This window comes from Gopherus flavomarginatus, chromosome 2, assembly GCF_025201925.1.
Source record: "Gopherus flavomarginatus isolate rGopFla2 chromosome 2, rGopFla2.mat.asm, whole genome shotgun sequence".
NCBI lineage: Eukaryota > Metazoa > Chordata > Testudines > Testudinidae > Gopherus > Gopherus flavomarginatus.
The window spans coordinates 263,800,543-263,824,200 of NC_066618.1; the positions used below are offsets into that span (position 1 = coordinate 263,800,543).

The 23,658-nt window shown below is 46.4% G+C and overlaps 1 protein-coding gene and 1 long non-coding RNA gene across 3 annotated transcripts in view; one reads left to right on the forward strand and one right to left on the reverse strand.

The window, feature by feature from the left end:
- Positions 1 to 1,762: 1,762 nt before the first annotated feature.
- Positions 1,763 to 13,519, reverse strand: KLF10 (KLF transcription factor 10). 2 transcript variants are annotated; one of them, XM_050940996.1, is made up of 4 exons: positions 13,261 to 13,519; positions 5,173 to 5,412; positions 4,149 to 5,055; positions 1,763 to 3,253 (listed from the first exon to the last, which is right to left on the reverse strand). In XM_050940996.1, exons 1-4 carry the CDS (start codon positions 13,369 to 13,371, stop codon positions 2,994 to 2,996), a joined length of 1,518 nt encoding a protein of 505 aa, XP_050796953.1. In that variant the 5' UTR covers positions 13,372 to 13,519; the 3' UTR covers positions 1,763 to 2,993. The 2 variants fall into 2 exon arrangements, with proteins under 2 accessions (XP_050796953.1, XP_050796952.1); XM_050940995.1 differs by lacking the exon at positions 13,261 to 13,519 and adding an exon at positions 8,738 to 8,899.
- The window catches only part of LOC127045436 (uncharacterized), a 45,106-nt gene continuing 30,436 nt past the window's right edge, over positions 8,989 to 23,658 (forward strand). The window contains exon 1 of the long non-coding RNA XR_007772709.1: positions 8,989 to 9,079. This is a non-coding gene — a long non-coding RNA (uncharacterized LOC127045436). The remainder of the gene's footprint in view (positions 9,080 to 23,658) is intronic.

Here is a 23,658-nt window from a genome sequence, read left to right on the forward strand (position 1 = left end):
CAAGGGGAAGAAATCAATCAGGTCTTAAAAAGCAAAACTTTTAAGAAAGAAAAAAAAAGTAAAAGTTGTCACTAATTTAGATGGTAATTGTTACAGGGTCTTTCAGCTTATAGACACTAGAGGAGTCTTCCCCCTCAGCACAAATACACATTAAAATCATTTCAGCAAAATACACATTTGCAAATAAAGAAAACAATCAAAAAGACTAAACCGCCTTCTACTGTTACTTACTATTTGAATAGAAAATTAGAGAGCCTGTAGGTACGTCTGGTTACCCTCTCAGAACCCAGAGAGAACAACAGATAAAGAAAACACACAAAGACTTCCCTCCACTGAGATTTGAAAAAATCTTGTCTTTTGATTGGTCCTCTGGTCAGGTGATCCAGGTTCACTGCTTGTAACCCTTTACAGGTAAGAGACATTAACCCTTAACTATCTGTTTATGACAGACCTGCCCCACACCAGGGCCCCGTGCCTTAGGCGCCTTTTTAATTTTTTTTTTTACTCACCCGGCGGTGGTCCGCTCCGGGGTTTCAGCGGCATTTCAGCGGCGGGGGGTCCTTCACTGCCGCGGAAGACCCAAAGCAGACTCCCCACTGCCAAAGTGCCGCCGAAGCCCCGGACCGCCGCCAGGTATTCGAATTGGGCCTGTCAAGGTTTTTCCCCCCCCACTTTGAACTTTAGCGTCCAAAAAGTGGGGACCTGCATGATCACTTTTAAGCTTAATTACCAGCTTAAATTTGGTACGCTGCCACCAGCCAAAAATAGTGTTTGGCACACTTCCTGTTCCCCAAAACCTTCCCTGGGGAACCCAAGACCCAAACCCCCTGGATCTGAACACAAGGAGAAATTAACCTTCCCCCCCTCTTTTTTCCCCCCAGACTTTCCCCTCCCTGGGTTATCCTGAGAGGCTACACTGATCCAAATTCCTTGGATCTTAAAACAAAGAGAAATTAACCTTCTCCCTCCTCCTTTTCCCCCCATCAATCCCCTTGGGTCTTAAAACAAGGGGGAAAAAATCAATCAGGTTCTTAAAAAAAAAAAAGCTTTTAATTAAAGAAAGAAAAGATAATTTTTATCTCTGTAAAATCAGGATGGAAAATGTTTTACAGGGTATTCAGATTCATATAGCCTAGAGGGACCTCCCCCTGCCCCCTTTAGCCTGATATTCAAAGTTACAGCAAACAGAGGTAAAAATCCTTCCAGCAAAAGACACATTTACAAGTTAAGAAAACAAACATAAGACTAATCCGCCTTGCCTGGCTATTACTTACTATTTTGAAACATGAGAGACTGATTCAGAAACATTGGAGAAAACCTGGGTGTACATCTGGTCCCTCTTAGCCCCAAGAGCGAACAAAACAAACAGCACAAACAAAGATTTCCCTCCACCAGGATTTGAAAGTATCTTGTCCCCCCATTGGTCCTCTGGTCAGGTGTCAGCCAGGTTCACTGAGCTTCTTAACTCTGTACAGGTAAAAGAGACATTAACCCTTGACCATCTGTTTATGACAGGGCCACACAGTTAATAAAGCCGGCCCTGCCTACATGGACACTTTTTCCAGGACACTCTTATTCCAGAATAAGATGGCACAAAAGAAGGCTTCTTGAAGTAGGGTATGCTTAACTGTACGTTTTACAAGGTTTATGAATAAGACAGCAACACCTAACCTATCACTAATCAAGACTAATGCTGATGGGCATTGTTGCACTGGCTGTGCTTTGTAAGCAAATAACCCAATCAACATGCATCACACGTAGGTCTGTATTAAAATTGTTCTTTATTGTAAACAAGGTATAAAGTACGACATAAGTATTGTGCAAAATTTTAAAGTAGTCATAAAAGATTATCTAGCACACTATAATCCAACTGTTTAGTTGTCTATATTTGTGTATTCAACAAAGTAAGATACAACAGAAATATGGTTAGTGAAAGTTGATGCATTATTTGTCACAAAATCTACAGTATTAATTCAAGGCTGGTGTCTTTACTGCCTTATGTTTACTTTACAAATAATTCCTAACATTCTAATTTAATACAGTATAGATTATATCCTTATTACATAAAGACCATTTATCTCTAATAGAAATCTTCAGAAGTTACCTCCACATCAAGTAGCTTAGCATAACATACTCGTTCTTGCCTTCTTAGTAAACCCACGTAATTAATTATTCTTATAGTTACATTAAAAACAAATACTGTCTCAGTGTTTACGAAAAATGCAGTGGTATGGAATTTTGAAAGGTATAAAGGAAAACATAAGCAACTGGAAAGCAGGAGCATCATAGGATGCCTATATATAACCAATTGTAATAATCATGAGCTTTCAAGAGGAATAGCAAAAATAGTATTAGCGTTCTATAGTATAAAAAATTAATGGGGATTTAGGTACTTTTGGCTCTCTCTAGCCACATGGCAGCACTCAATCTATTCCATATTTGGACAGTAATGTAAAACTGGCACGACTGATATACTTGATACATTAAATACTGTATCAAGAGGTGCTGAGCCTCAATGCCCATCTCTCGTACAGATGCATTTCTGATCTACAAGTCTGTACCATACATTGATATTTCTCTCTAGTCTGTGCTCTACTGAAAACTCATTACATCTCTGAAAGCTGTAATTTCAGCTGGTTTCAAGCATTAACACCAGCCAACAGCTCTGCATGACTTATATCTGACCACTCTATAATACACACAAGTAATCTGCATAAATTCAAAACCCTTTGCTACCTGTGCTGCTCTGCTCTCAAACCTTCAACCTCTTTCTCTTTTCACCAAGTTGAAAAGAACCGGACATCCCCTTGTTAGCTGCTGGTTCTCTCAGTAGCATTTCCTGTGACCAAGCACTGACTGCCTTTCCCTCTCTGCTGTAGCGCCATCAACAGCTGGCACTGAAGAACTACAGGCCTGGAGTAGGAGCTTTTATACATCACTGGTGGTATACCATAGTGACAACAGTTAGTTCCAGTAACTTTTCAGGAGTTCTTTCACTGCGCAGGTGTAGATGCAGGTGGCACAACAATGTCATTTAGCTTGCTCACTTCCATTTGCCAGTTTGGTAGCTTCTTAGCTGACAAATGCCGCCGTGCATGCTTTGTTAAATGGTCACTCCTCATGAACCGCCGATCACACATTGGGCAAGCAAACTTCTTCTCACCGGTATGCGTTCTGCGATGCCGAGACAGTTCGTCAGATCGTGCAAATCTCCTGTCACAGCCTTTCCAACTACAGCTAAAAGGCTTTTCTCCTAAAACAAAATAGAGACAAGCATTTATTTAGCAACAATTTTGCTTTTGATTGGTAATATGTTTGACTTTTTTAGAATCAATTTCTACTGTGCCAATCAAGACACAAACAAACAAACCAACAAACCCAGAGACACAGAATATTAAGATGGGTTTGACTGAGCTAACTCGAAGAATCAGCATCACCAGGTAGCCAGCTGTACAAAGGGTCACTGAACTAGTCTTTCGTCACTGGAAAGCAGAGTTCAGCTTGTGCTTTATGTTTCAAAACAGTTTTATTCCTATCCTTATCTTCATTTATATACATTATAAAACCATGACAGCTTTGCATGACCAGCACCCACTGCTGAAAATGCTGTCTGTACTAAAAACAGGAGGGATGTTACATGACAAGGTGAAGTGCGCTAGTAGAGTTGTGTAAACATATATAGCCCCTTATCCTTTGCTAGTGTGAATAGATTCACTACAGGTTTTTTTAAGAACTGCCAGACACCAGAAGGAACGACTCTCTGGGGTGTTAATGTTGAAAGTGAGAGTGCTAGTCACCTCTTCTTTTTGAGGCATCCTATCAAAAGATCATGCCATGTATTAACACCTACTGGCAAAAGCAAGCAATAGCACTCTGGGACTGCCCCACAATGCTAGATTATGTTCAGTCAAGACAAAAAAAAAAAAATTTTTTTGTACAATGTTAAGATAGCTTTGACTCAGGTAACCAGGAGGGTCACCATTATCAGGAAGCCAGCTGTACAAAGGATTAGTGCACTAGCCTTTCACTTCTGGAAAGCAGCAAACACAAACAAAATCACAACTCACTAGAACGTTGATAAATATTAGCATAAATATACATGAAAAGCTTTCTTTGAAATTCCTGCTATCCACTGATTAATGACTTACCTGTGTGTGTTCTCACATGGGCCTTCAAATGAGAGCTCTTGAAGTAAGTCTTTCCACATCCTGGATAGTTGCAAATGTGGCTTCTTATTCTTGATGAGTCAATTGGTGGAGTGATTTTTGCTGCAGGTGGTGTAAAACCTGGAGCAGGAGCAATAGGAGAGAGTCTAGTGCCATTTGGACTAATGACTGGAGCCTTTGTGTTCTGCACAACTGGCTGGGGCACAACAAACATAACGGCACCTTTAGGAACTTGAGTTCCCATGAACACCATAGGCTGGCAAAGGGTTGATTGTTGGCTAGAAGCAGTGTTGGGCACTATTGCTGTCACAACAGAGTTGTTAGTAGACAGAGGAACCATCTGGCAAATTACTGGCACAGGTGAGACACGATTCGCTTTCACAGCGGGTGAAGATACTATCATCGATGACTGCTGTACTGATCCAGGAACAGGCTGAGGTCTACTGGTTGAAGTCTGGATCAGGGACAATGGACTGGCAGCTAGTGCTGTACTTGTTTTTTCTTCAAAAACTGGCAGTTTGTCACTTTTGTAAGGTGCTCTGTTTGATGACACAATTGCACAAGGTGGATTTTGTTTTGCAGTTCCATTATTCTGTATATTTGTTTCCCCTGAAAGATTGTCCTGATACTTCAATACACTAGCTGCTCTCACTGGACATGTTCTGTGATTACAAAGCTGAGCATCAGCTGTATGGCGAATAACACTTGTTGCTTGAGCTTTCATTGGTCTTGATGCTGGAGACTTTTCAGTCTCTTTAAAAGTTGCTGAAGGAACAGGCTTTGAAATATCAGAGAATAATCTGCATTGTACAGCAGATGGCGCTGCTGCTGGCAGATGAATTACTTGAGACATCTCAAAATCAGAAGGGCTGTAGGGTGGAGTCAAGCACTAAAACGGGAAAAAAGATGCAAGTAATGAGACATCTGTTCAGCACGATTATTTCTCACAGTTAATGTGATCTAAAAAACTTTAATAAGGCATATACAATAATAGAATAAAGCTTACAAATGCTGGTATTGCATGAAAGTCAGCTGCACCAGGTAGCAGGTTATCATCAGTTTCTTCTGACATATCAGATGCTGGTGTTATAGGTCTCAGTTCGGCATATTTTTTGAAGTCTGATTTCCAGTTGCAGCTCATAGACATAAGGGCTTCTACAGCTTCAAAATCACTCTTTTCAGCGGTATTGTTCCAGGAATGTCTATTACTGTTTTGCTTTTCAGTAATCATCTTTATTCCTTCCTCCTGAAAGGAAAAAAGGAACATTTCAGTTTATTGTTAAATTAACTAGTTAACAGTTCCTTATTTAAAGAAAATCACAAAAATTAAATGCAACCTGTAAAATATATCATACTTCACAGAGCGGAGTCAATATTTTTAAAGAAGCTCTACATTTCTCTTTCTACTCCTATTATATAACTTTCATTAAAAGATTAATATGAAATAGGGAATCAGACTGATGAATATTGTGTCTGCACAGTTGTCTAGTGAAATTATTTGGAACAAATACAAAACAGTTTTTGAAAAGCAACAGTAAGTTAGTCCCTTACTGCAAGTTTTGAATGACTGAAAGAAAGCATGTTCCTTAAACTTTGCTTTGAGTTATTTTGTACTTGTTGTTCCTTTATTCCACCCTAAAAGGATTTTAGTTAGGGTATGATAATTTTTTTAAATAAACTGAAAAGGGACAATACTGAGGTTGAGGCACAAAATTTGACTGACTTGAACTGTGATCTGATAGTTTGTCAGATAATATGGAAAGTGTTTGTTGTTTTATGCTGTATGAGTGCGTGTATATATACATACACACACATACTCATATCATTTGAGTATTAAAAAAACTTAGCAACCACTATTTTGTGTAACTGGAGCATGGGCGGGGAACGTTTTGGATTCTACACAATCAAATAGCAGCCACCATTGCTGAAGCCATTGATTTTAGAGTCTGTGTGCCTGAGCTGGTTGGTGGGTGTCCTCAGTGGACAATTTACACCTCAGAAAGCTGTGCCTAAAGTGCTCTTGCCAGGGCCCAAACTAGTGGAGCTTCAGCATGGATTAAGACGGAGCTCTTTGATCAAGCTTTTAACCAGCCTCTGGATTATGCTTAGGGGCAGGACAAGTAAGATTTTATAGATGCTTTTTAAAGGCCTAGGTTTTGTAGATTTTTAATTTTATAAATATAAGAAAATATGGAACATGCAATACTCAGAAGATGGGCCTTGAGAGAGCTAGGCAAAGGTTGTCATCATTGGATTATATAAGGAACTGGCCTATACTAAGGGAGACATGATCAGCTAGCAAAAGCAACGCAGGAAAAAACTGCCTCTGGCTCACAAGGGAGGCAGCAGAGGCTCAGGGAGATCCTCACTGGCAGACAGTTCCTGCGTTTGAGCCACGTTCACCTCAGTGAACCTCTGTGAGTCACTCTCTCCACGGGTGCACTCAAACCACGCAGTACCGCCCCCGCCTCTCGCCCATTGGTCGCTAAGGTCAGGCACCTCGGCAGCCGAATGGCTGACACTGGGCCAAGGAACGATTGGGGCGGAGGCATGTGAACAAAGCGTGATCAGCGGCTGGTCCCAGGCAGTCGCGAAACGTGGTGAACTGGGGACTGCAGCTCGGCGACCTTTCCCCTACTTGCGCTGCGTGCAGTCTCCCGCCCCAGCGGGCGGGGGCTGAGCCAGGGCCCGCCGCCAGGCAGGCAGGAAGGGAGCCCGCCTGCTGCAGCGCTGGGCAAGGCTGACTGCCAGCCAGCCAGCCACATGCTTCCTCGCAGCTCCCGCCTGGCCAGAGCCACACAGGCGGGGGGCGGCCTCAGTCCACCCCCGCGGCTCCCAGGAGAACACGGCGGAAACAGCCCCTCCTCTCGAAGCGTTGGGGCCGAGAGGTTCAGCACCACCACACCCGACGCTTTCCCGCGCCGCAGCTGGGTTACCAAAGCGAGACCTCGGAGGGGGCACGGCTGCGGCTGTGAAGGGAACGGAGACAGGGCGCTCCCTGCCCCCGGGCTGCACAAGAACCATTCACCCAACGGGCACAAGCCCTGCCCGGGGACTCTTGCATGGCAGGAGCTGGCTACGGACTCGCTCGCCCGCCTAGCCTGTCTCGCCCACCCCCCGGCTGACCTCCACCCCCGCAGCCTCGTCCTCCGGCTCGTCCCAGCCTCAACCCTCCCTGAGCCTCGCCCACCGCCTTCCTCACCCCCGCCCCCCAGGGAATTCCCCCAGCATCGCCTGCGGCCAGCCCCCACCCACCCGCCGCTTTCTCTCACAGGTCCCCTCAGCTCAGTCCTTTACCGTAACCCCACTGCAGTTCGCCCCCTACCCACCCCTCCGTCACCCGCGCACCCACCTCCCCGCCTTCCAGACAGGCCTTCCCCCCACCTGCTCTCATTCCAGCGGCGTGCGCCCATAGCGCCGGTACACACCACGGGCCCCCCAACAACCTCTCCCCGCCAGCGCCCGCAGCCTGACGCCCTCTGATATCCCGCTCCCCAGTAACCTCCTCCGACTGCCTCCCTCTCTGCCATCCCCTGTCCGCAGATCACCACAGGTTCCCCCCCCCCCCCGACTGCCTCCCTCTGCAGATCACCACAGGTTCCCCAATAACATTCCCCCAATCCCTCCCCCTCTCTGCAGGTCAGACTCCCCAATATCCTATCCCAGCCCCCCCAGACTGTCTCCCTCTCTGCAAATCAGACTTCCCCAAAACCTACCCCAGCCCCCCACTGCCTCTCTGCAGGTCAGGCTCCCCAATAACCTACCCCAGCCCCCCACTGCCTTTCTGCAGGTCAGGCTCCCCAATAACCTACCCCAGCCCCCCCCGCCTCTCTGCAGGTCAGGCTCCCCAATAATCTACCCCAGCCCCCCCGATTGCCTCTACCTCAGAATCAGGCTCCCCAATAACCTACCCCAGCCCCCCACTGCCTCTCTGCAGGTCAGGCTCCCTAATAACCTACCCCAGCCCCCCCCTTGCCTCTACCTCAGAATCAGGCTCCCCAATAACCTACCTCAGCCCCCTACTGCTCCTCTCTGTAGATCAGGCTCCCCAATAACCTACTCCCCACCCCGACTGCCTCCGTCTCTGCGGATCAGGCTCCCCAATAACTTACCCCAGCTCCCCCCGCCTCTTTCTCTGCAAATCAGGTTCCCCGATAACCTACCCCAGCCGCTCCACTGCCTCTCTCTGCAGATCAGGCTCCCCAATAACCTATCCCCCACCCCGACTGCCTCCGTCTCTGCGGATCAGGCTACCCAATAACCTACCCCAGCTGCTCCCCCGCCGACTGCGCCCCTCTCTGCAGCGCAGGCTCCCCAACAACCTTCCCCCAAGACCCCGATTCCTCCTTTGCCACCACAGGATTCCCAGCAACTCCTCCCCGCAGCTCCCCAAGGGAATCCCTTATTCTCAGGGCTCCCTCCCCAGAAAGGTAGCATCGTACCCCAGACAACATCTCTCCCCCTCCATCCTCCCCGGGCTGAGCCCACCTCTCCCCAGGTGCAGCTGATGCGGGGAGGGCTCGCTGGGCACCAACCCTCCAGGACTAGGAAGCTGGAAGAGCCGCACTTACAGCTGGCTGGTAGAGGGAAGCTGCGAAATTCAGCATGGCCCTGCTGGGAGTTGCTCTGCTCCTGCTGCAGCTGTTGACAAGAGCCTTCACCCCAGGCGCTCTCTCGTCGCTGCCTTGATTTTCCTCTTTTTGTTCGCAGCTGCCCATTCAGCTGGCGGTTCCACCAGCTCGGCGTAGGGGGAGACCGGAGCTGGCCGCAGCCAATCCGCTGCAAAGGTGTGTGAGGCGGTGGCCAATGGCGAGCGGGGGCACGCGTGATCAGCGGCTGCCCAGCGGCGTGGAGAGCGTGTCAGCTCTGCGTGTGCACTAGCCCCGGCAGCGTGTTCCCGGCGCAGCCCTTGGGTAAGTCCCGATGCGGGCTGAGTCAGTGTCACGTCTCCTCTCTGTCTCCCTTTCCGGATCCATGTGGGAGAGGCGCGCCCGAGCGGGGGAGGGGATAGCAAGATACTTCCTGTCAAATGAGATCATACCGCTGGGGGAGGGGAGGGCATGGCATAGATCATGTCCCCGCATCTCCCGTCTCATCGACCAGCCGGGGCTTGTCCTTGCGCCTCCCTCGAGGTCTCAGGTTTTGTCCAGTTGTTTTTGGAGGAAGGAGTCCAAATGGCTATACCTGAGTGACATCAAATGGAGCAGTTTACAGCCACCAGTAATAGCGGCTATTTATTATTTTAGTTGTGGCCTCCCTGTGCGCAAATATTAACCGACTTTTCACTGCAATAAGCCTGTGAGGTATGCAAGTATTATCTTAATGTTACAGAGAGGGATCTAAGGCACGGAAAGATTTGTGACCCTGCGATAAGTGTGGCAGAGCCTGAAAGGGATTTCGTTCCCAGCCTTAACAGAACCATCTGATACCAGCCCACTCAGATGATAAGAGTCAGTGTGATCCATGCAGGCTCCAAGTTCCAATATTCATTGTTCCTAGGGGGCCTTCAGTGCAGTCAGAGGAAACAGCTGCTCAGGCTCCTACGTGTGTATGTCACTGCTCTAAATCCAGCCAAGGTTTGAGTCCCAGTGACAATGAGTTTGCAGTTTGTAGTGTAGAACGTGAATGACCTTAATCATCTGTAGAACCCAGCTAAAACCTCAGCCCTATCCTAGGCTTTAGCTTGCTAATGGAACACTCTATACTAACTGTGTCAGAGGATAGCCTTGGTGTAACTAGGTTCATTCAGCTGTCTTCCTAGTGGCTGGGCCCTTAATGAACTCCCATTCAAGGCAAGCTCTACTGGTCCTAGCTCCCTTACTATTATTGAGACTCAGTGGGGAAGATAACTCAGTGTTTTACGCACATGCTTGTTGGGAGGAGGCCTTGAGAAAAGGCAACTCATGGCTTGATTTCTCCTACTGGGAAGTTGGGACATAAACTGTAAGGCCAGCCTCATCTTAATCAGAGTGGTGCAGTTTATGTGGCTGTTAGTATCTATTTTACAGGTTCTTATATTGTTACCAAAATTGTGGTATCTGAGTGCCTTGCATATATTAATGTATTCTCATAACACCAGTTATTTAGGAAAGTATTATTATTAGTCTTTTACAGATGGGCACAAAAGAGATTAAGTGACTTTGCCAAGATGATACAGGAGATCTGTGGCAGAACTGGGAACTGAAACTAGATCTAGTCCCTGTCTAATGCCTTAACCACAGCATGTGCTGCTCTGCCTTGATCTGAGAAAATGACTCTTGCTTGGATCAAGTTGGAGTCTCTCTCAGGCTAGGACCTGTTGTCCCCATTGACCATAATTCTAAATCAAAGATGTAGATGACTGAGGGTCATACTGTTGCAGTCAGTTGGCTGTGTTTGATAAATGTACCGTGCATTGGTCCCTATATCTCTCGGTGATTACACTGCTTTACTGTAACTTAGGCCACGTCCAGACTAGGAATTAAAATCGATTTTAGATACGCAACTTCAGCTACGTGAATAACGTAGCTGAAGTCGAATTTCTAAAATCGAGGTACTCACCAGTCTGGACGGCGCGGCATCGATGTCCGCGGCTCTCCGTGTCGATTCCGGAACTCCGTTCGGATTGATGGAGTTCCGGAATCGATGTAAGCGCGCTCGGGGATCGATACACCGCGTCCAGACTAGACGCGATATATCGATCCCCGAGCAATCGATTTTAACCCGCCGATGCCGCGGGTTAGTCTGGACGAGGGCTTAGTGATTCTCAAACTTTTGTACTGGTGACTCATTTTACACAGCAAGCCTCTGAGTGTGACCCCCCCCTTATACATTAAAAACACTTTTTATATATTTAACACCATTATAAATGCTATCTGCAAAGCGGGGTTTGGGGTGGAGGCTGACAGCTCGCGACCCTCCATATAATAACCTCGTGACCCCAGGAGGGGTCCCGACCCCCAGTTTGAGAACTCCTGCTGTAATTGTAAGGGGGGAGGACTTAATAGTTAAATTTTTTTACACTCTGTTTCCCTGTGGAGCTGGCTAGAAACTTGAGTGAAGTGACATCTAACCTTTAAATTTTACACTCGTCAAACTTTATTCCTTTCTTTGTGTTATTAAAAGAGCTGAAGTCAGCACTGTTTTAAAATTAGTGTTCTATAGCATCTTTGTCCAAAACATCTTTGATAGTGATGCTGTAGAAAACAAATATGGGTCTGACTTAACTTCCATTAAATTAACCGGAAGTTGGACTGGGATCAGTGACAGTTTAGATGCTAAATAACAAATGTTTTTTCTGCATTTCATAAAAAATTGGTACTGTTTTTCAATCCTTGGATGTTTAACTTTCAGACATTATAATACTTTAAATCTCTCATTTCTTTCATTGTCATTTTGTTCCAAAATACTTGGTTAACTATATACATCTAATACCAATGAAATGCAAGCCTGTCTTGGGTGGAGGCTAGCAGTCAACTGACACATTGCATAGCAACAAGGGGTGTGGGAATTTTGGCTAAGAACACTGGAGCAGAATCTCCTTCTTACGAAAAGTGCTGTGGGATCTTTAACTTTCACACACAACAAGCAGGATGCATCCTAAAAGCTCTAACACAAGCTACTTCTTTTGTTGACTTTGGGAGGATGAAGAATTGCAGTTCATTTTTAGATAGATATGTATTTAGAATCCAGAGGGTGCCCCCATAATATATGTAATGATATAAATGCATTCTAAATATTGGGTTAAAATATTCAGTGTCCTTTTAATTAATTCTAAGGGCCTGATTCTCCACTTAGTTGCACGATTGTAAATCAGAAGTAACATAAAATATATCCAATGATGTCAGTGTAAAACTATTGTGACAGGAGAATCAAGTCTTTTGTGCTTACTTTCTTTAGACAGCAACACACTGATTAATCATTTGGGCTCTAGGAAATGCACACAGAACAGTGCCAAATTCAGCATTCATTTACATTAAAGTAAATGTGGAGTCACTGTACGGAAGTTGATGGAGTAATCCATCCAGATTTACACCAGTGTATCTGAGAACAGAGTTTGAAACACATGATTTGTTTCCCACCAAAAAAGAATAAATTATTTAATGATTACCTTTCTTCCCATGTTGGAGTATTACGGATCAGGTTTCAGCAACCATCCTTCCAGCCAACATGGACTGGACATGGACTCCTTTCACAGTCACTCTTGAGTCCTAATGTCTTCTAGAGAGGTTACTGTTGAGAAATGAATGTATCTTTTCCTCCTTGGCTATCTGTGTCTTTCCTCTCTGTGTGTCCTATCCTCCTGTGCACGTTGTGCTGCACTGAAGCAGTATAGCTTGACATAGCACCACTTGGAATGAGTGTTGTCAAATCTGAACTCAGCACTTAATACAGTGCTTTCTGTCATTGACTGACAGGGCTGCTGCATTCAGCTATGCCATTTCAGAGTGATATGTTGTCATCAGGATAAGCAATAACTAACTGGTGTTTCAGATAGAGTTCCTGTTCTCTCTGTGGCATGTGGCAGGGTCTTCCTCTATCTGTTCTTATTTACCTCCAGCTCTTTGATGGAAATGCTAATCCAGCCTGAAGCCCTCAGGCTCTGGTGCTCTCTTTTCTTGCTGCCTTTTTTTTTTTAATTATAGTTTCTCATTATCACAGCAAAAAATGTGTGGAGTGCAGGTCACAAAAGAAGAGCACAAATTATGAGGATGAGAAGGTGGTTGAGTTTGGCAGCATCTGAGAAAGTATGGCCTCCTGCAAGGCTGTTACTTTGGTGGTTCAGTGCACCATCTCATTTCTCCTGCATTGGGCCACTCCCCTCACTCCTGTTCTGCTCCTCCAGTAGCAGATCACCACCTGCAGATGGGAGCTGACAGCAAGTTGGTTGTATCCTGCTGTTTGCTTGGAAACATCACATAAAACTTTGCATATCTGAAGATGTGAAGTGCCATAATAACAGTGCACAAAACACTCTGGGATATTTCAGTCTGAAGGTAGAGTGAGGATACAAAGTGAAAGCTGAATGCACAAATTCACTGGACAAGAATAATTTTAAAAAATTCTTAAATTATTAATTTTTTTTTAGCCGAGAAGACACATTCTGGGGTGTTACCTTGATTCTGCAGTTGCCACTGACATTCTGTATATGGGGGTTCCTCTCAACACAACTGCTCATGCTCATTTCCTTTTGGGCACTCCTTCCTACTGGGCCACTCCATGTCATTGATGTTCTTCTGTCTTTCCTCTGTTCTGTTCTGTTCAGGTTATTTATACTGCTTTCATCACCATGGTATCTGAGAGACTCATTATCTCTGAAATGGGAGAGCCTAAGTATTTTGCCTTTTGGTTACATTATTTGGCTTGTAGCAATATTGAGGATCTGCTACTCTTTGGCTGGTTCTTTAAGACCTCGAATCTAATTGTAAGGAGCCCAATCAGCTGAAAAGCCTTCTATAGAGTTTTTGAAAGAAATTTAGTATACGCTGAGCCTCATTCCCTAACGGCAGCAAACAGTTGTTTATAAACTAATCCTCTGGTTCCCACAACTCCAGTTATGCTTCAGCAGGAGAAATTGTATTAACTATTACTCATAGGGCTCTCAATCTTTCTCCAGCTGAATTCAGTGGGAGTCTTCATTGGGAACAGATCAAGCCCTTAATGTACTGTACTTCATCAAAAGGCTCAAAAAAATCCCTTCGGCATCCTCATAAGCACAGATTCCCCTAGCTGCTGCCCCAAGCCCCCACTCCCAGTTACATAAATAACTGTTATGAGATTGAGGCAGGAGTCACTCAGTGAAATTTTATTGCCTCTCTTATGAAGGAGGTCAGACTAGATGATTGTAATAGTTCCTTCTGGCCTTAAAATCTATTAAATATTTCATTTACTAGTATGCTAGGGATTAATCCGGAATAATTATAACAAATAACAATTGTCTGTAAATGAAATGAGTACATTGTATGAAACACTTTCCCCCCCACTTTTTGTTGACTTACCCTCTGAGGCCCACTGCAATTACAGAAAGTTTTTGTTTTTTGGGGGATGTAATTTGGGCAGCCTCACCCCCATATACTAGGTTCATTTGTAAAACCCTGCTGCAGAGGAAGCTAACAGAAATACCCCTAGGAGATGTTTCCTTTCACTCCTTACAAGAGGGGAATGGCAGGCAAGAAAAATATGGAAGTTGCTGGTATGTCTACGCTGCAGCTGGGAGCTAGCAGGGTCAAGCTAGCACACTAAAAATGGCAGCATGGACATTGCGGCTGGCAGCAGCTCAGGCTCTCAAGTCCACTTGACCCCCTGGGCTTGAGATCCCGAGCTGCTAGCTTAAGCAGAGCTAGTGTGAATATGTCTACCTGGCAGCAGTGTAAACAGACCCTCAGTCATCAGTGAAAGCTAGTGATCTACAGTACTCTCCTAGTCGAGGGGAAAGAAACTACTCAGAGAAATTATATCGTTATGTTCATACATAGGTCAAAACCAGAATTTTTTTTAATTTATCTATATTGAGGATTGATTCAGTGCTCACTGAAGTCAATTTACAGACTTCCATTGATTTCAGTGGGCATTGGATCAGGCCCTTAAATTATATGCACTTTGGGGCAAGGACTGTGTCTTTGTATTTATACAGCACCAAACATGATGGGACACCAAATCTGGTTGGAGTCTCTGGGCACTTCTGTAGTATAAATATTAAATCCTAACAAGGGCTCATTCACATTCTCAGATGGCCTTTCTAAGTCAGTTTTTCCTTTTCTGCTCTTTCTTCCTCTTTTGCTCCCTTCCCCTTTTCTTTCTTCATTGCACTTCGTTAGTCTCACACATTTATTCCTCTTAATGCTTTCTTTCTGACTCACCCCTTTTTTGTTGCCTGCTCAAAGGGTGACCTGCTGCTGTTGCTACACCATCTTCAGATATCCACTATTTACCCACTACTTTCTAACTACCACCCCCAATTAACCCCTCCTAACCTGGGCCCTCCCAAGTGCCATTTTCATCTGGCCCTTCTTAATTTGCCCTCTCCTAAATGTTCTCAGATGCTCCTTCCCATCCATCATTTCCAAACTGCCTTCTCCCAGTGTGCTGTATCCCACACAGCCCCCTTCCAACTGTCATTCCCAACACGCCCCCTTCCAACCTGCCCTGTAACAACTATCATTCTCAACTCTCTGCCTTTTTCAGTTAAATTCTCCCAACCTGTCCCTTGCCAACAGTCATTTCCAGCTGCTCTCTTCAATGGTGTTTCCCATCCTGTACCTCCCAACTGCCATTTTAAACCTACCCCTTGCAACTGAAATTCCCAGCTGACAACTTCTCACCTGCCATTCTCACTTGCACCAACCTAACCTACTAGTTGCACTCTAATTTCCAGATGAAACTTTCCCAACTGATAATCTCAACTGCCCCTCTGAGCTGTCATGCCCAAGCTGACCCTTGACTACTATCATTCTCACTTACCCCCTCCCAACTGTCAGTCTTGTCTGTCCCCTCCCTGTTGTCTATTTCCAGCTGCCATGGCACCTTCAGAGTCCAGCATGCCATTCCATCTCTTGTTCAAGGGACAGCATCCAAAACACTGTGCATGCTGCTTGAACATCAATACAGAATAGAATATCACCCTATCAGACTCCTGTTACAATTCTTCTTCGATCCTTTGGGCTAGATTTCAAATGAGTTTTGGCCAGTGGCACAAAGGGGCTGAGTTTGAGCTGCAATGGCCAGCAGGGAGTTTTCCTGGTGTAGAGGAACTCCATGCTGGCATAAAGCTGACACACCTGAGCCCTATGCCAGCTGCTCCTGAATCCCGCAGTGCGTTTATATCAAGGGAAAAGGGAGGAGAAGAAGCATTGTGGAGTAGAATTTTACGACACCTATCATCCACTGACAGAGACTCCCTTAAGGACCCTATGTCAGTGACAGACTTTTCAGGGCTGGGATTGATGTTGACCAGCCCCTCGGCATGAGGGAGTTGCAACCGGCTCGGTGACACCCCTGCCGTTATCCTAAGAAAAGCTGTGTCTCAAGAGACTCTGGTCCTTTCTGTGTACTCAGAACTTTCTATTGGTCTAAACTGAGTGGGCTGGTGTATGTTGTATTGTCATTTCCCCCTACTCTGCATGTTGCTCCCAGGATATTAGAGAGAGGAGGTGGGTGAGGTAGTATCTTTTATTGGACCAGCTTCTGTTGGTGAGAGAGGGAAGCTTGCAAGCTGCACAGAGCTCTCAGTTCAGTTCAGAGTGCTGCTCAGAAATACCGTCCCTGCTTGCTTCCGAGAGAGGAAAATGTGACAGCTTCATTTTCACACCTAGAGCAGAGCTGTAGGTATCTGAGGCATAGAAGTTTGAGGGGGTGGGAAGGGACGCACAGTGAAGCAGCAGAAGAGTGTTGAACAGTCAGGGAACAGGAGAGGAGAGAAGTGGGAGGAAAGGAAACAAACTAGAAAGTGAGGAGGGGAAAGGAAGGAAGGAGACAAAAGGGAGGTCAAAGTGGGCCAGTACGTGGCTGTTGAAGGGATAGATATATTTCCCCCCTGCCTCTAGTCTGACTTGAGGAAAAATGAATTGAAGCAGCATTCATTTCAGAAGTGTTCTGTTGGTGGGAGGCAGGTGACAAGGGGTGCAAAGGAGGGGACAGTGTAGGGTGACCAGATGCCCTGATTTTATAGGGACAGTCCCGATTTTTGGGTCTTTCTTATATAGGCTCCTATTAGCTCCCCCTACCCCCTCCCCACACCTCCTGTCCTGATTTTTCACATTTGCTGTCTGGTCACCCTAGAACAGTGTAATGATGTGTGGATGTTGTAACTGTGTGGTAGAGGTGGAACTTACAGTTTGCATGGGGGGTGGATTCAAGGGAGGTGACAGCATGTTGAGGATGAGAAAGTGGATAGTGTGCATGGAGCTATGGGAAGGAGGGAAAGTGGGGAAAGGCAATAGTGTGCACAAGCAGCAATACAAGGCCATGATCAGAGATGATACAAGGCATTGGAAATGTTTGCAGTGTCCTGGTTGTAGAAGTAGTTGTTTAAGCTCTGTCTTTTCTCTGACGCTAAATTGTAATGAATATAAAGGGGATTCTTTAAGGGTCTGGAGACAGGCAGCTCCCTGTAGTTTCTTCTAGCAGCCTGATTCCCAAACTAACCAAGAACTGTTTGGCTGACAATATTTTTTTGTTCCTTCCCCATTTTACATCACATAATCTATAGTAATTAAATGTAGCTACTTTGTATGTGCATTTCACAGAATACCCCTCATAGCTTAGGGCCTCTTGTCTAGAAGCACTTGTGGCTGGTCCTGAGTCATCACTGCTCCAGTTTTGCCTCTCCTGATTGGTGCCTTTCAAGGGGAGGGGTCAGAAGAGTTTCATAACCGTGACATTTTCACTCCTGCTGGTGGGAGACCAAGGCTGCCAGGAAGGGCACTGACTCTGACTCCCCTGATGATCCTTCCTAAAGCCTAAACAGAGCAAGAGAAACTATTTGTGCTATCAAATAGACTATTTTTCAATAAATCTGTTTTTTTTTCCTTCAGTATAGCCATTGGAAGCATTTGAACTATCACAGTAAGCTGAAACTTAGCTATGCTTCTCATTCACTTTCCCAAACATGTTAACTACATTCATGTTTCTAAGAGAAAACTTGTAAAGAGTTTGCAAGTATGACTTCTTTAGCACTTGTGCTGGGGTTATCTCATTTGTATATGCCTGTTGCACTGGATTGCATATCTCTTATGCTGAATTTCCCAGAAAGCCTGCAGCCGGGAAGTCCAGCCTGCAGGTCATATTTTGTTGATGCCGAAAACTGAAATACCATGGAATTGTGAAGTTAAACTGGGAGGATAAATGGCAGCATGTTAGGTTTCAGGTGGGGAGTTCCCGGGATTGGGAGGGGGATCCCCCGTCCCAGCCATGCACCTCTCCACAAACATCAACCCTCCCTTCTAGGGGGGGTCAGAGTTAACCTGAGGAACAAGCACCTCACTTAACTATTGAACAACAGTTCTATCTATCCCAGGCAAAGCCAGGAATAGACCCATGCGAGGATCTCTAGCAGGGCTTACACAGACTCCCTTGTCTCTGACACAACATATAGAAAAACACCACCCCTTTCTCCCCGCTCCCCCCAACGACTGGCTAGACACGCACAAGATCTCTGCTCCACACCAATTAATTCTCCCCCTCCCTCCGCTCCTTGGGTCAGTACAACCTGTCTGTGCGCTCTGATGCTGGCATGTGGTGTGAGCTCAGAGTGGTGTGTCCTGTTGTCTGAGCTCAGCTGTTCTGTCAGCTCCAGGCTAGGCATTTATAAGAATCCCCTTTTGCAAACACCTGGCTCTCCTCCAAGCAACTCCCTCGCTGCTGTAGCTGAGGGTTTCTGCTTCCTGCGCTTGCTTCTACCTTGTTTTCTCTCTGAATTTTCCCTGCCTTGTTCCTGTCTGTGCATTCACTCAAACCCTGGCTGAGTTCAGAGTTAGTTCTGTGCCCTTAGTTTGGAAAATTCCCGCATCCCCCCCCCCCCCCCAATCAGGTTTGTGCAGAGTATCAGGAGGCGGGAGAGAGGAAGGAAGAGAGGAGCTTTCTGCTTAGCCTCCCACCTCCCACCACGTAACATACGTCGCCCGGTAGTCATGCCCTGTAGCTTGGTCACCCTCACTATTGCTATAGTAGTCGGGTTGGGGGAAACTCCTCCTCTCTCGTTTGGCCTATGAGAACTGCAGGGTCTTCTGCCTCAGTTGCTCTGTTCCCTCCCTAACCCCAGTGTCAGGCTTGGGTCCCTCCTCCATGCTCTGTTCTTGCCTGCCTTGAGGCCTGGACCAGGGTCTGGGACTTCTGGTGGGGATTTCCCCCCTGCATGTGATCCACCCCACAAGTGGGAGCACATTGACTCCTTCTGGCCCTGTCTCTCAGGTCCTGGGACTTGGATCTGTTCCCTCACACCCTCTTTTGTGACTCAGGCTTGAAGTGGCAAGGCCTAAGCATGTTGTGGTGGTCCGGGTCCTCCAGTCTATCCACAGACTCTGCTTGGATCTTGTATCCTGGCTGTATGGGGTATGGGATCCCACAGACAAATGCATGACTTGGGACTCCAGGCTGGATCCAGTTTGGAGCACCTCTGCTGCTTAAGTAGGACCAGATCCCCCAGCACCAGTGGCCTAGCACCAGCAAGTCTGTCATAAATCTGTTTCTGCCTGTCTCGGTCATGGCCTATCTTAGTGGCCACAGTCTGGCCTGCTTCCCAGAGGCATTGGTGATGCTCATGGACCAATGTCCCCTGGTTCCCCTAGGTGGCTGCCCAGGGTCATGTCAGTTGGCTGCTGGCCCTGCCTGCTGAAAACCAGGAATTAGAGGGTGTATTTTTGGGGCAGAGTGCACTGCACTGTTACACATGTAGGTCAGTTCCAGCAGGTGGGAAGGCCAGTGTCTCTGCCTCGTTTCTGACAAGGGCCTCAGCCCTGCTAGCAGTGTCTGCTTGGCTCATTTGCGGGTGATAGGATGTCATCCTTAGCTTGTGACTGCCATATAGAGAGCACAGTTCTTTGAATATCTGTGACTTGAAGGGCTTGCCTTTGTCTGTGAGCACCTTGGTAGGATAGCCATAGGGCTGGACAAAAGCACTGGAAGGCTTCTGTGGTTGCTCTGGATGTGATCTCCCTGAGGGGTATGGTGACCAGGAATTTGGTATAATCTACCATGGTCAGGATGTAGGATGCACTGCTCTGGTTTATTTCCATCTTCAAGGGGTCCAATACTGCTGACTCCAAGGGTGTGCTGATCTCTGTTAGCTGAAGGGTTTCTCCATTCCTGGGTTTCTTCCGCTGATGCTGACCGAACAGTTGTCACAACATTCCTGCATGGCTTGGGCTATCCCCACCCAATAGAACATCCTGCAAGTGTTTATCTCAGACTTTTGGGGGCCAGAATGGCCCATAGCATCATGATAGGCTTGGGACATGGTCTCGGCTGCTGTCTGGGGCAGCACCGTCTAGATATTACTTCATTAGTCTCTGGGTCTTGTGTACCAATCTGCCCACTTCTTCACATAGATAGGTAACATCTCTAAATCCTTGTGGTTATCTGGTGCTTCTGGTTCCAGTGTTGTTGGAGCCTTGATAGGGCTTCAGCATTGATGTTGCTCCAGCCAGATCAGAATTACATGGAGAAGCTGTAATTGGCCAGTCATGATGCCCAGCATTGATCTAGTGCTCCAGGCAGGAGGGGAGCAGGGAGGAAAGGAACTTTCTGCTCAGCCCCACAATGGCAAATCACAGAACTTTTAGCCATTCAGCTGAATCTGAGCTATTTTAAATACTTCTGATTCTTATAGTGCAGCCTAAGTGCTCATCCTGTAGTCTCTACTCACTGCCAGATTTAGTTTTCTCCTTGGGTGGTAGAAACATATCAGTGTCACACAAATTTGTGTACTAGATGGCATCATTTAGACACAGGTCTGTACAAGTGGGTGTCTGGCTAGTGGGTCTTGCCCACATGCTCAGAGTCTAACTGATCGCCATATTTGGGGTTGAGAAGGAATTTCCCCCGGGTCGGACTGGCAGAGACCCAGGGTAGGGGGAGATGTGCCTTCCTCTGCAGCATGAGGCATGGGTCACTTGCAGGTTTAAACTAGTGTAAATAGTGGATTCTCTATAACCTGAAGTCTTTAACGCATGATTTCAGGATTCAGTAACTCAGCCAGAGGTTGTGAGTCTTTTACAGGAGTGGGTGGGTGAGTTTCTGTAGCCTGCAATGTGCAGGAGGTCAGGCTAGATAATCTTATCCTTAAATCATGATTATGTCATGAAGGACACAGATTCCGTGACTTTCAGAGACCTCCATGACATTTTCCAGCCCTGGCATGGTGGGCCAGAGCTGTCAGGTGGCGGTGGGCCCCTGTTCCTTGTGGGCGGTGGGCACCTGTAACAAGCAGGTGGTGTAGGTGGTGGGTGCTGAACCTCTTCCGCAGGGCGGGTTGGGCTCTCATTCCCCCCCCCCCCCCCAACCGCCCCACTTGGGCCAGAAAATGTGACTGGATGACAGGGGTGGATCACTTGATAAATTGCCCTGTTCTGATCATTCCTGCTGAAGCATCTGGCACTGGCCACTGTTGAAAGACAGGATGCTGGGCTAGACAGATCATTGTTCTGGCCCAAGATGGCTGTTTTTGTGAGATCCAAACCAAAACTGGTGCCACTCTTAATTATTACATTTACAAACAAGCTATATTATAGTTTATGAATAGGGTCCTACCAAATTCATGATCCATTTTGGTCAATTTCACGCTCATAGGATTTTAAAAATCATAAAATTCATGATTTCAGGTATTTAAATATGAAATTTCATGGTGTTGTAACCATGGGGATCCCAACGCAAAAGGGGACAGAAGGGGAGAATCACAAGGCTATTGTAGGGGAGGGTTGAAGTATTGTACCCCTTACTTTTGCATAGCTGCTGGCGGCGGCGCTGCCTTCAGAGCTGGGATCCCAGCCAGCAGCTGCAGAGCTACCTGCAAGTGGGGGAGGTTCCCAGAGGTGAGTCTGACCCAGCCCTGGGAGCAGCCACTGCAGGGCAGGACCAGCCTTACCATGAGGCGAACTGAGGTGGCCGCCTCAGGTACCAGACTGTGGAGGGGGTGCCACTAGGACCCAGATCATGATTAAAGTAGCCCATGTGTCTGGAATTAAGAAGATCAATCTTCCAACCCAGGCAAAACTAAGGGCTGCTGTGTACTGGCTCCACACGTTCTATAACTTTCCTACAGTGTTGTTAGAAACATTGGGTTAGTGTGCACTGCTTTAGTTAGATTGTTTGTTTGTTGTCCTAACTGCTTCACACTTAGAACTGCAGGTAGTGCACACAGATTAAGAATTAGCTTTTCCTCCTCACTGCCACCCAAATCAATGACGCTGTATTCTTAAGCTTAAGCTCTTTATAGGATGATGATAATTTGCATCTACCCCATAAATGCAAAACCTTCAGTCTTGATCTGAGATGACAGTTGCCCTGGTTTTCTCAAACCAATTGACTGCTGCCCAGAATAGCTGCATTAGGGGCCAGCTTCAAATGCAATGTATTGGTGAAGCAGCCTTCTGCCCACACTTACAGGAAATAGCTCCTTATGTTGGTTCCATTCTGTTTGGGGTTAAAGATGAGTAGGAGTACCTGTATATAATACAAGCACTACATCTGTTTGTAAGAATTGCTGTTTCAAATGGGTACTGCTAAATCTATGCCCTCTGACTATCTTCCACAATAGTTTTTTGTTCTGAAGCCCAAGGTTCACAATCTGGAGTATAGTCTTGGAAATGTTTAGATGGCCTTTTGGGGCTAATCAGCCCAGGTGAGAGATCCACAAAGGAGTGTTCTCAGATGAGGGTATATGGCATGTGAAAAATGGGGGGGGATAGGACACAGACCCTTGGCAGGAGCAGAATAGAGGACCCTGGTATGAGGGTGAAGGGGGCACAGAATCCTTGGTATGGAGGGGAGGATTAAGGGAGGGAGCAATCAGGGGAGCAACAGCCTCTGGTATGGGAGAGGGAGGAAGGGGAACACATACAGACCCCCTGATATGGGTGGGGGGAGGGATGGGGAGTACACAGAGACCCAGGTGAGGGAAGAATAGGGGACCCTGGCCCGAGAGGTGGGATGCGGGGGTCCCCGGTGCCCCGGGGCGAGAGGTGGGATGCGGGGGTCCCCGGTGCCCTGGCATGAAGGAGGTGGTGGGAGAACATGTAGGGAGTCTCTGACATGGAGAGAGATGGGAGGGTGGCACACAAGGAAGGAGTTTGGGGGAGGAATTGAGGGATGTGAGGAGCTCCAGGTATATGTGCAACCTGGTCCATCTACAGAAGCAACAAAGTTACAATCTTCTAGTCAAACTGGCAGACAGGGAAGCTGAATCTCTCTCTGCTCCATTGCTTTGAACTGTCATTCTGGGGAATTGCCTTGCCAGGGAAATGAAGCACATATATATGGGCCAACTCTTCCCCATACCACACTGCAAAAACTCCTGTAAGAGCTGAAGGAATGTTTGTCTTCACTAAAATAATGCAGCCAACTAGAGGTAAAGGAAGACTTTGCAACCTTTGGAGGTCTAATCTAAACATTTCACCTACTCTCCCTTCTTCAAATGTTATCTGTTTAGATAAACACTTGCACTCCCAGATATTTGTAGCCTTTAGGGTTCAATCACATTAGAAGTTCATTATGGATTGATTAGCTGATTGATTCCCTATAGGCAGTGTTTCAAATTCCTCCATGTTTACCTAGAAACTGAGTATGGCACTGTTCTAGCCCTACATTGAATGGAGTTGCCAGGTTCAGTTAGGGATACCAAAATATCAAGAAGTAGTCAAACTTGTGTTCATATTCCACTCCAGGGGGAATTCTGTGCCAAAAAACTAAAAAGTCTGTGCATAATTTAAAATTCTGCCAAAAACACTATAATCATGCCAGTTTGAATTATTTTGGTAATTTATTTCAAAATACTTTTCAGCAAGTAGGTCTGTAGCAGTAC

Excerpts from the sequence above, each read along its gene's own strand:
- KLF10 (XM_050940995.1), bottom strand. The coding sequence starts at position 8,884 with ATGGGCAGCTGCGAACAAAAAGAGGAAAATCAAGGCAGCGACGAGAGA. Across the intron at positions 5,056-5,172 it reads TTCATGCAATACCAGCATTT|TGCTTGACTCCACCCTACAG; the intron begins GTAAGCTTTATT and ends TTCCCGTTTTAG. Across the intron at positions 3,254-4,148 it reads CCATGTGAGAACACACACAG|GAGAAAAGCCTTTTAGCTGT; the intron begins GTAAGTCATTAA and ends ATTTTGTTTTAG.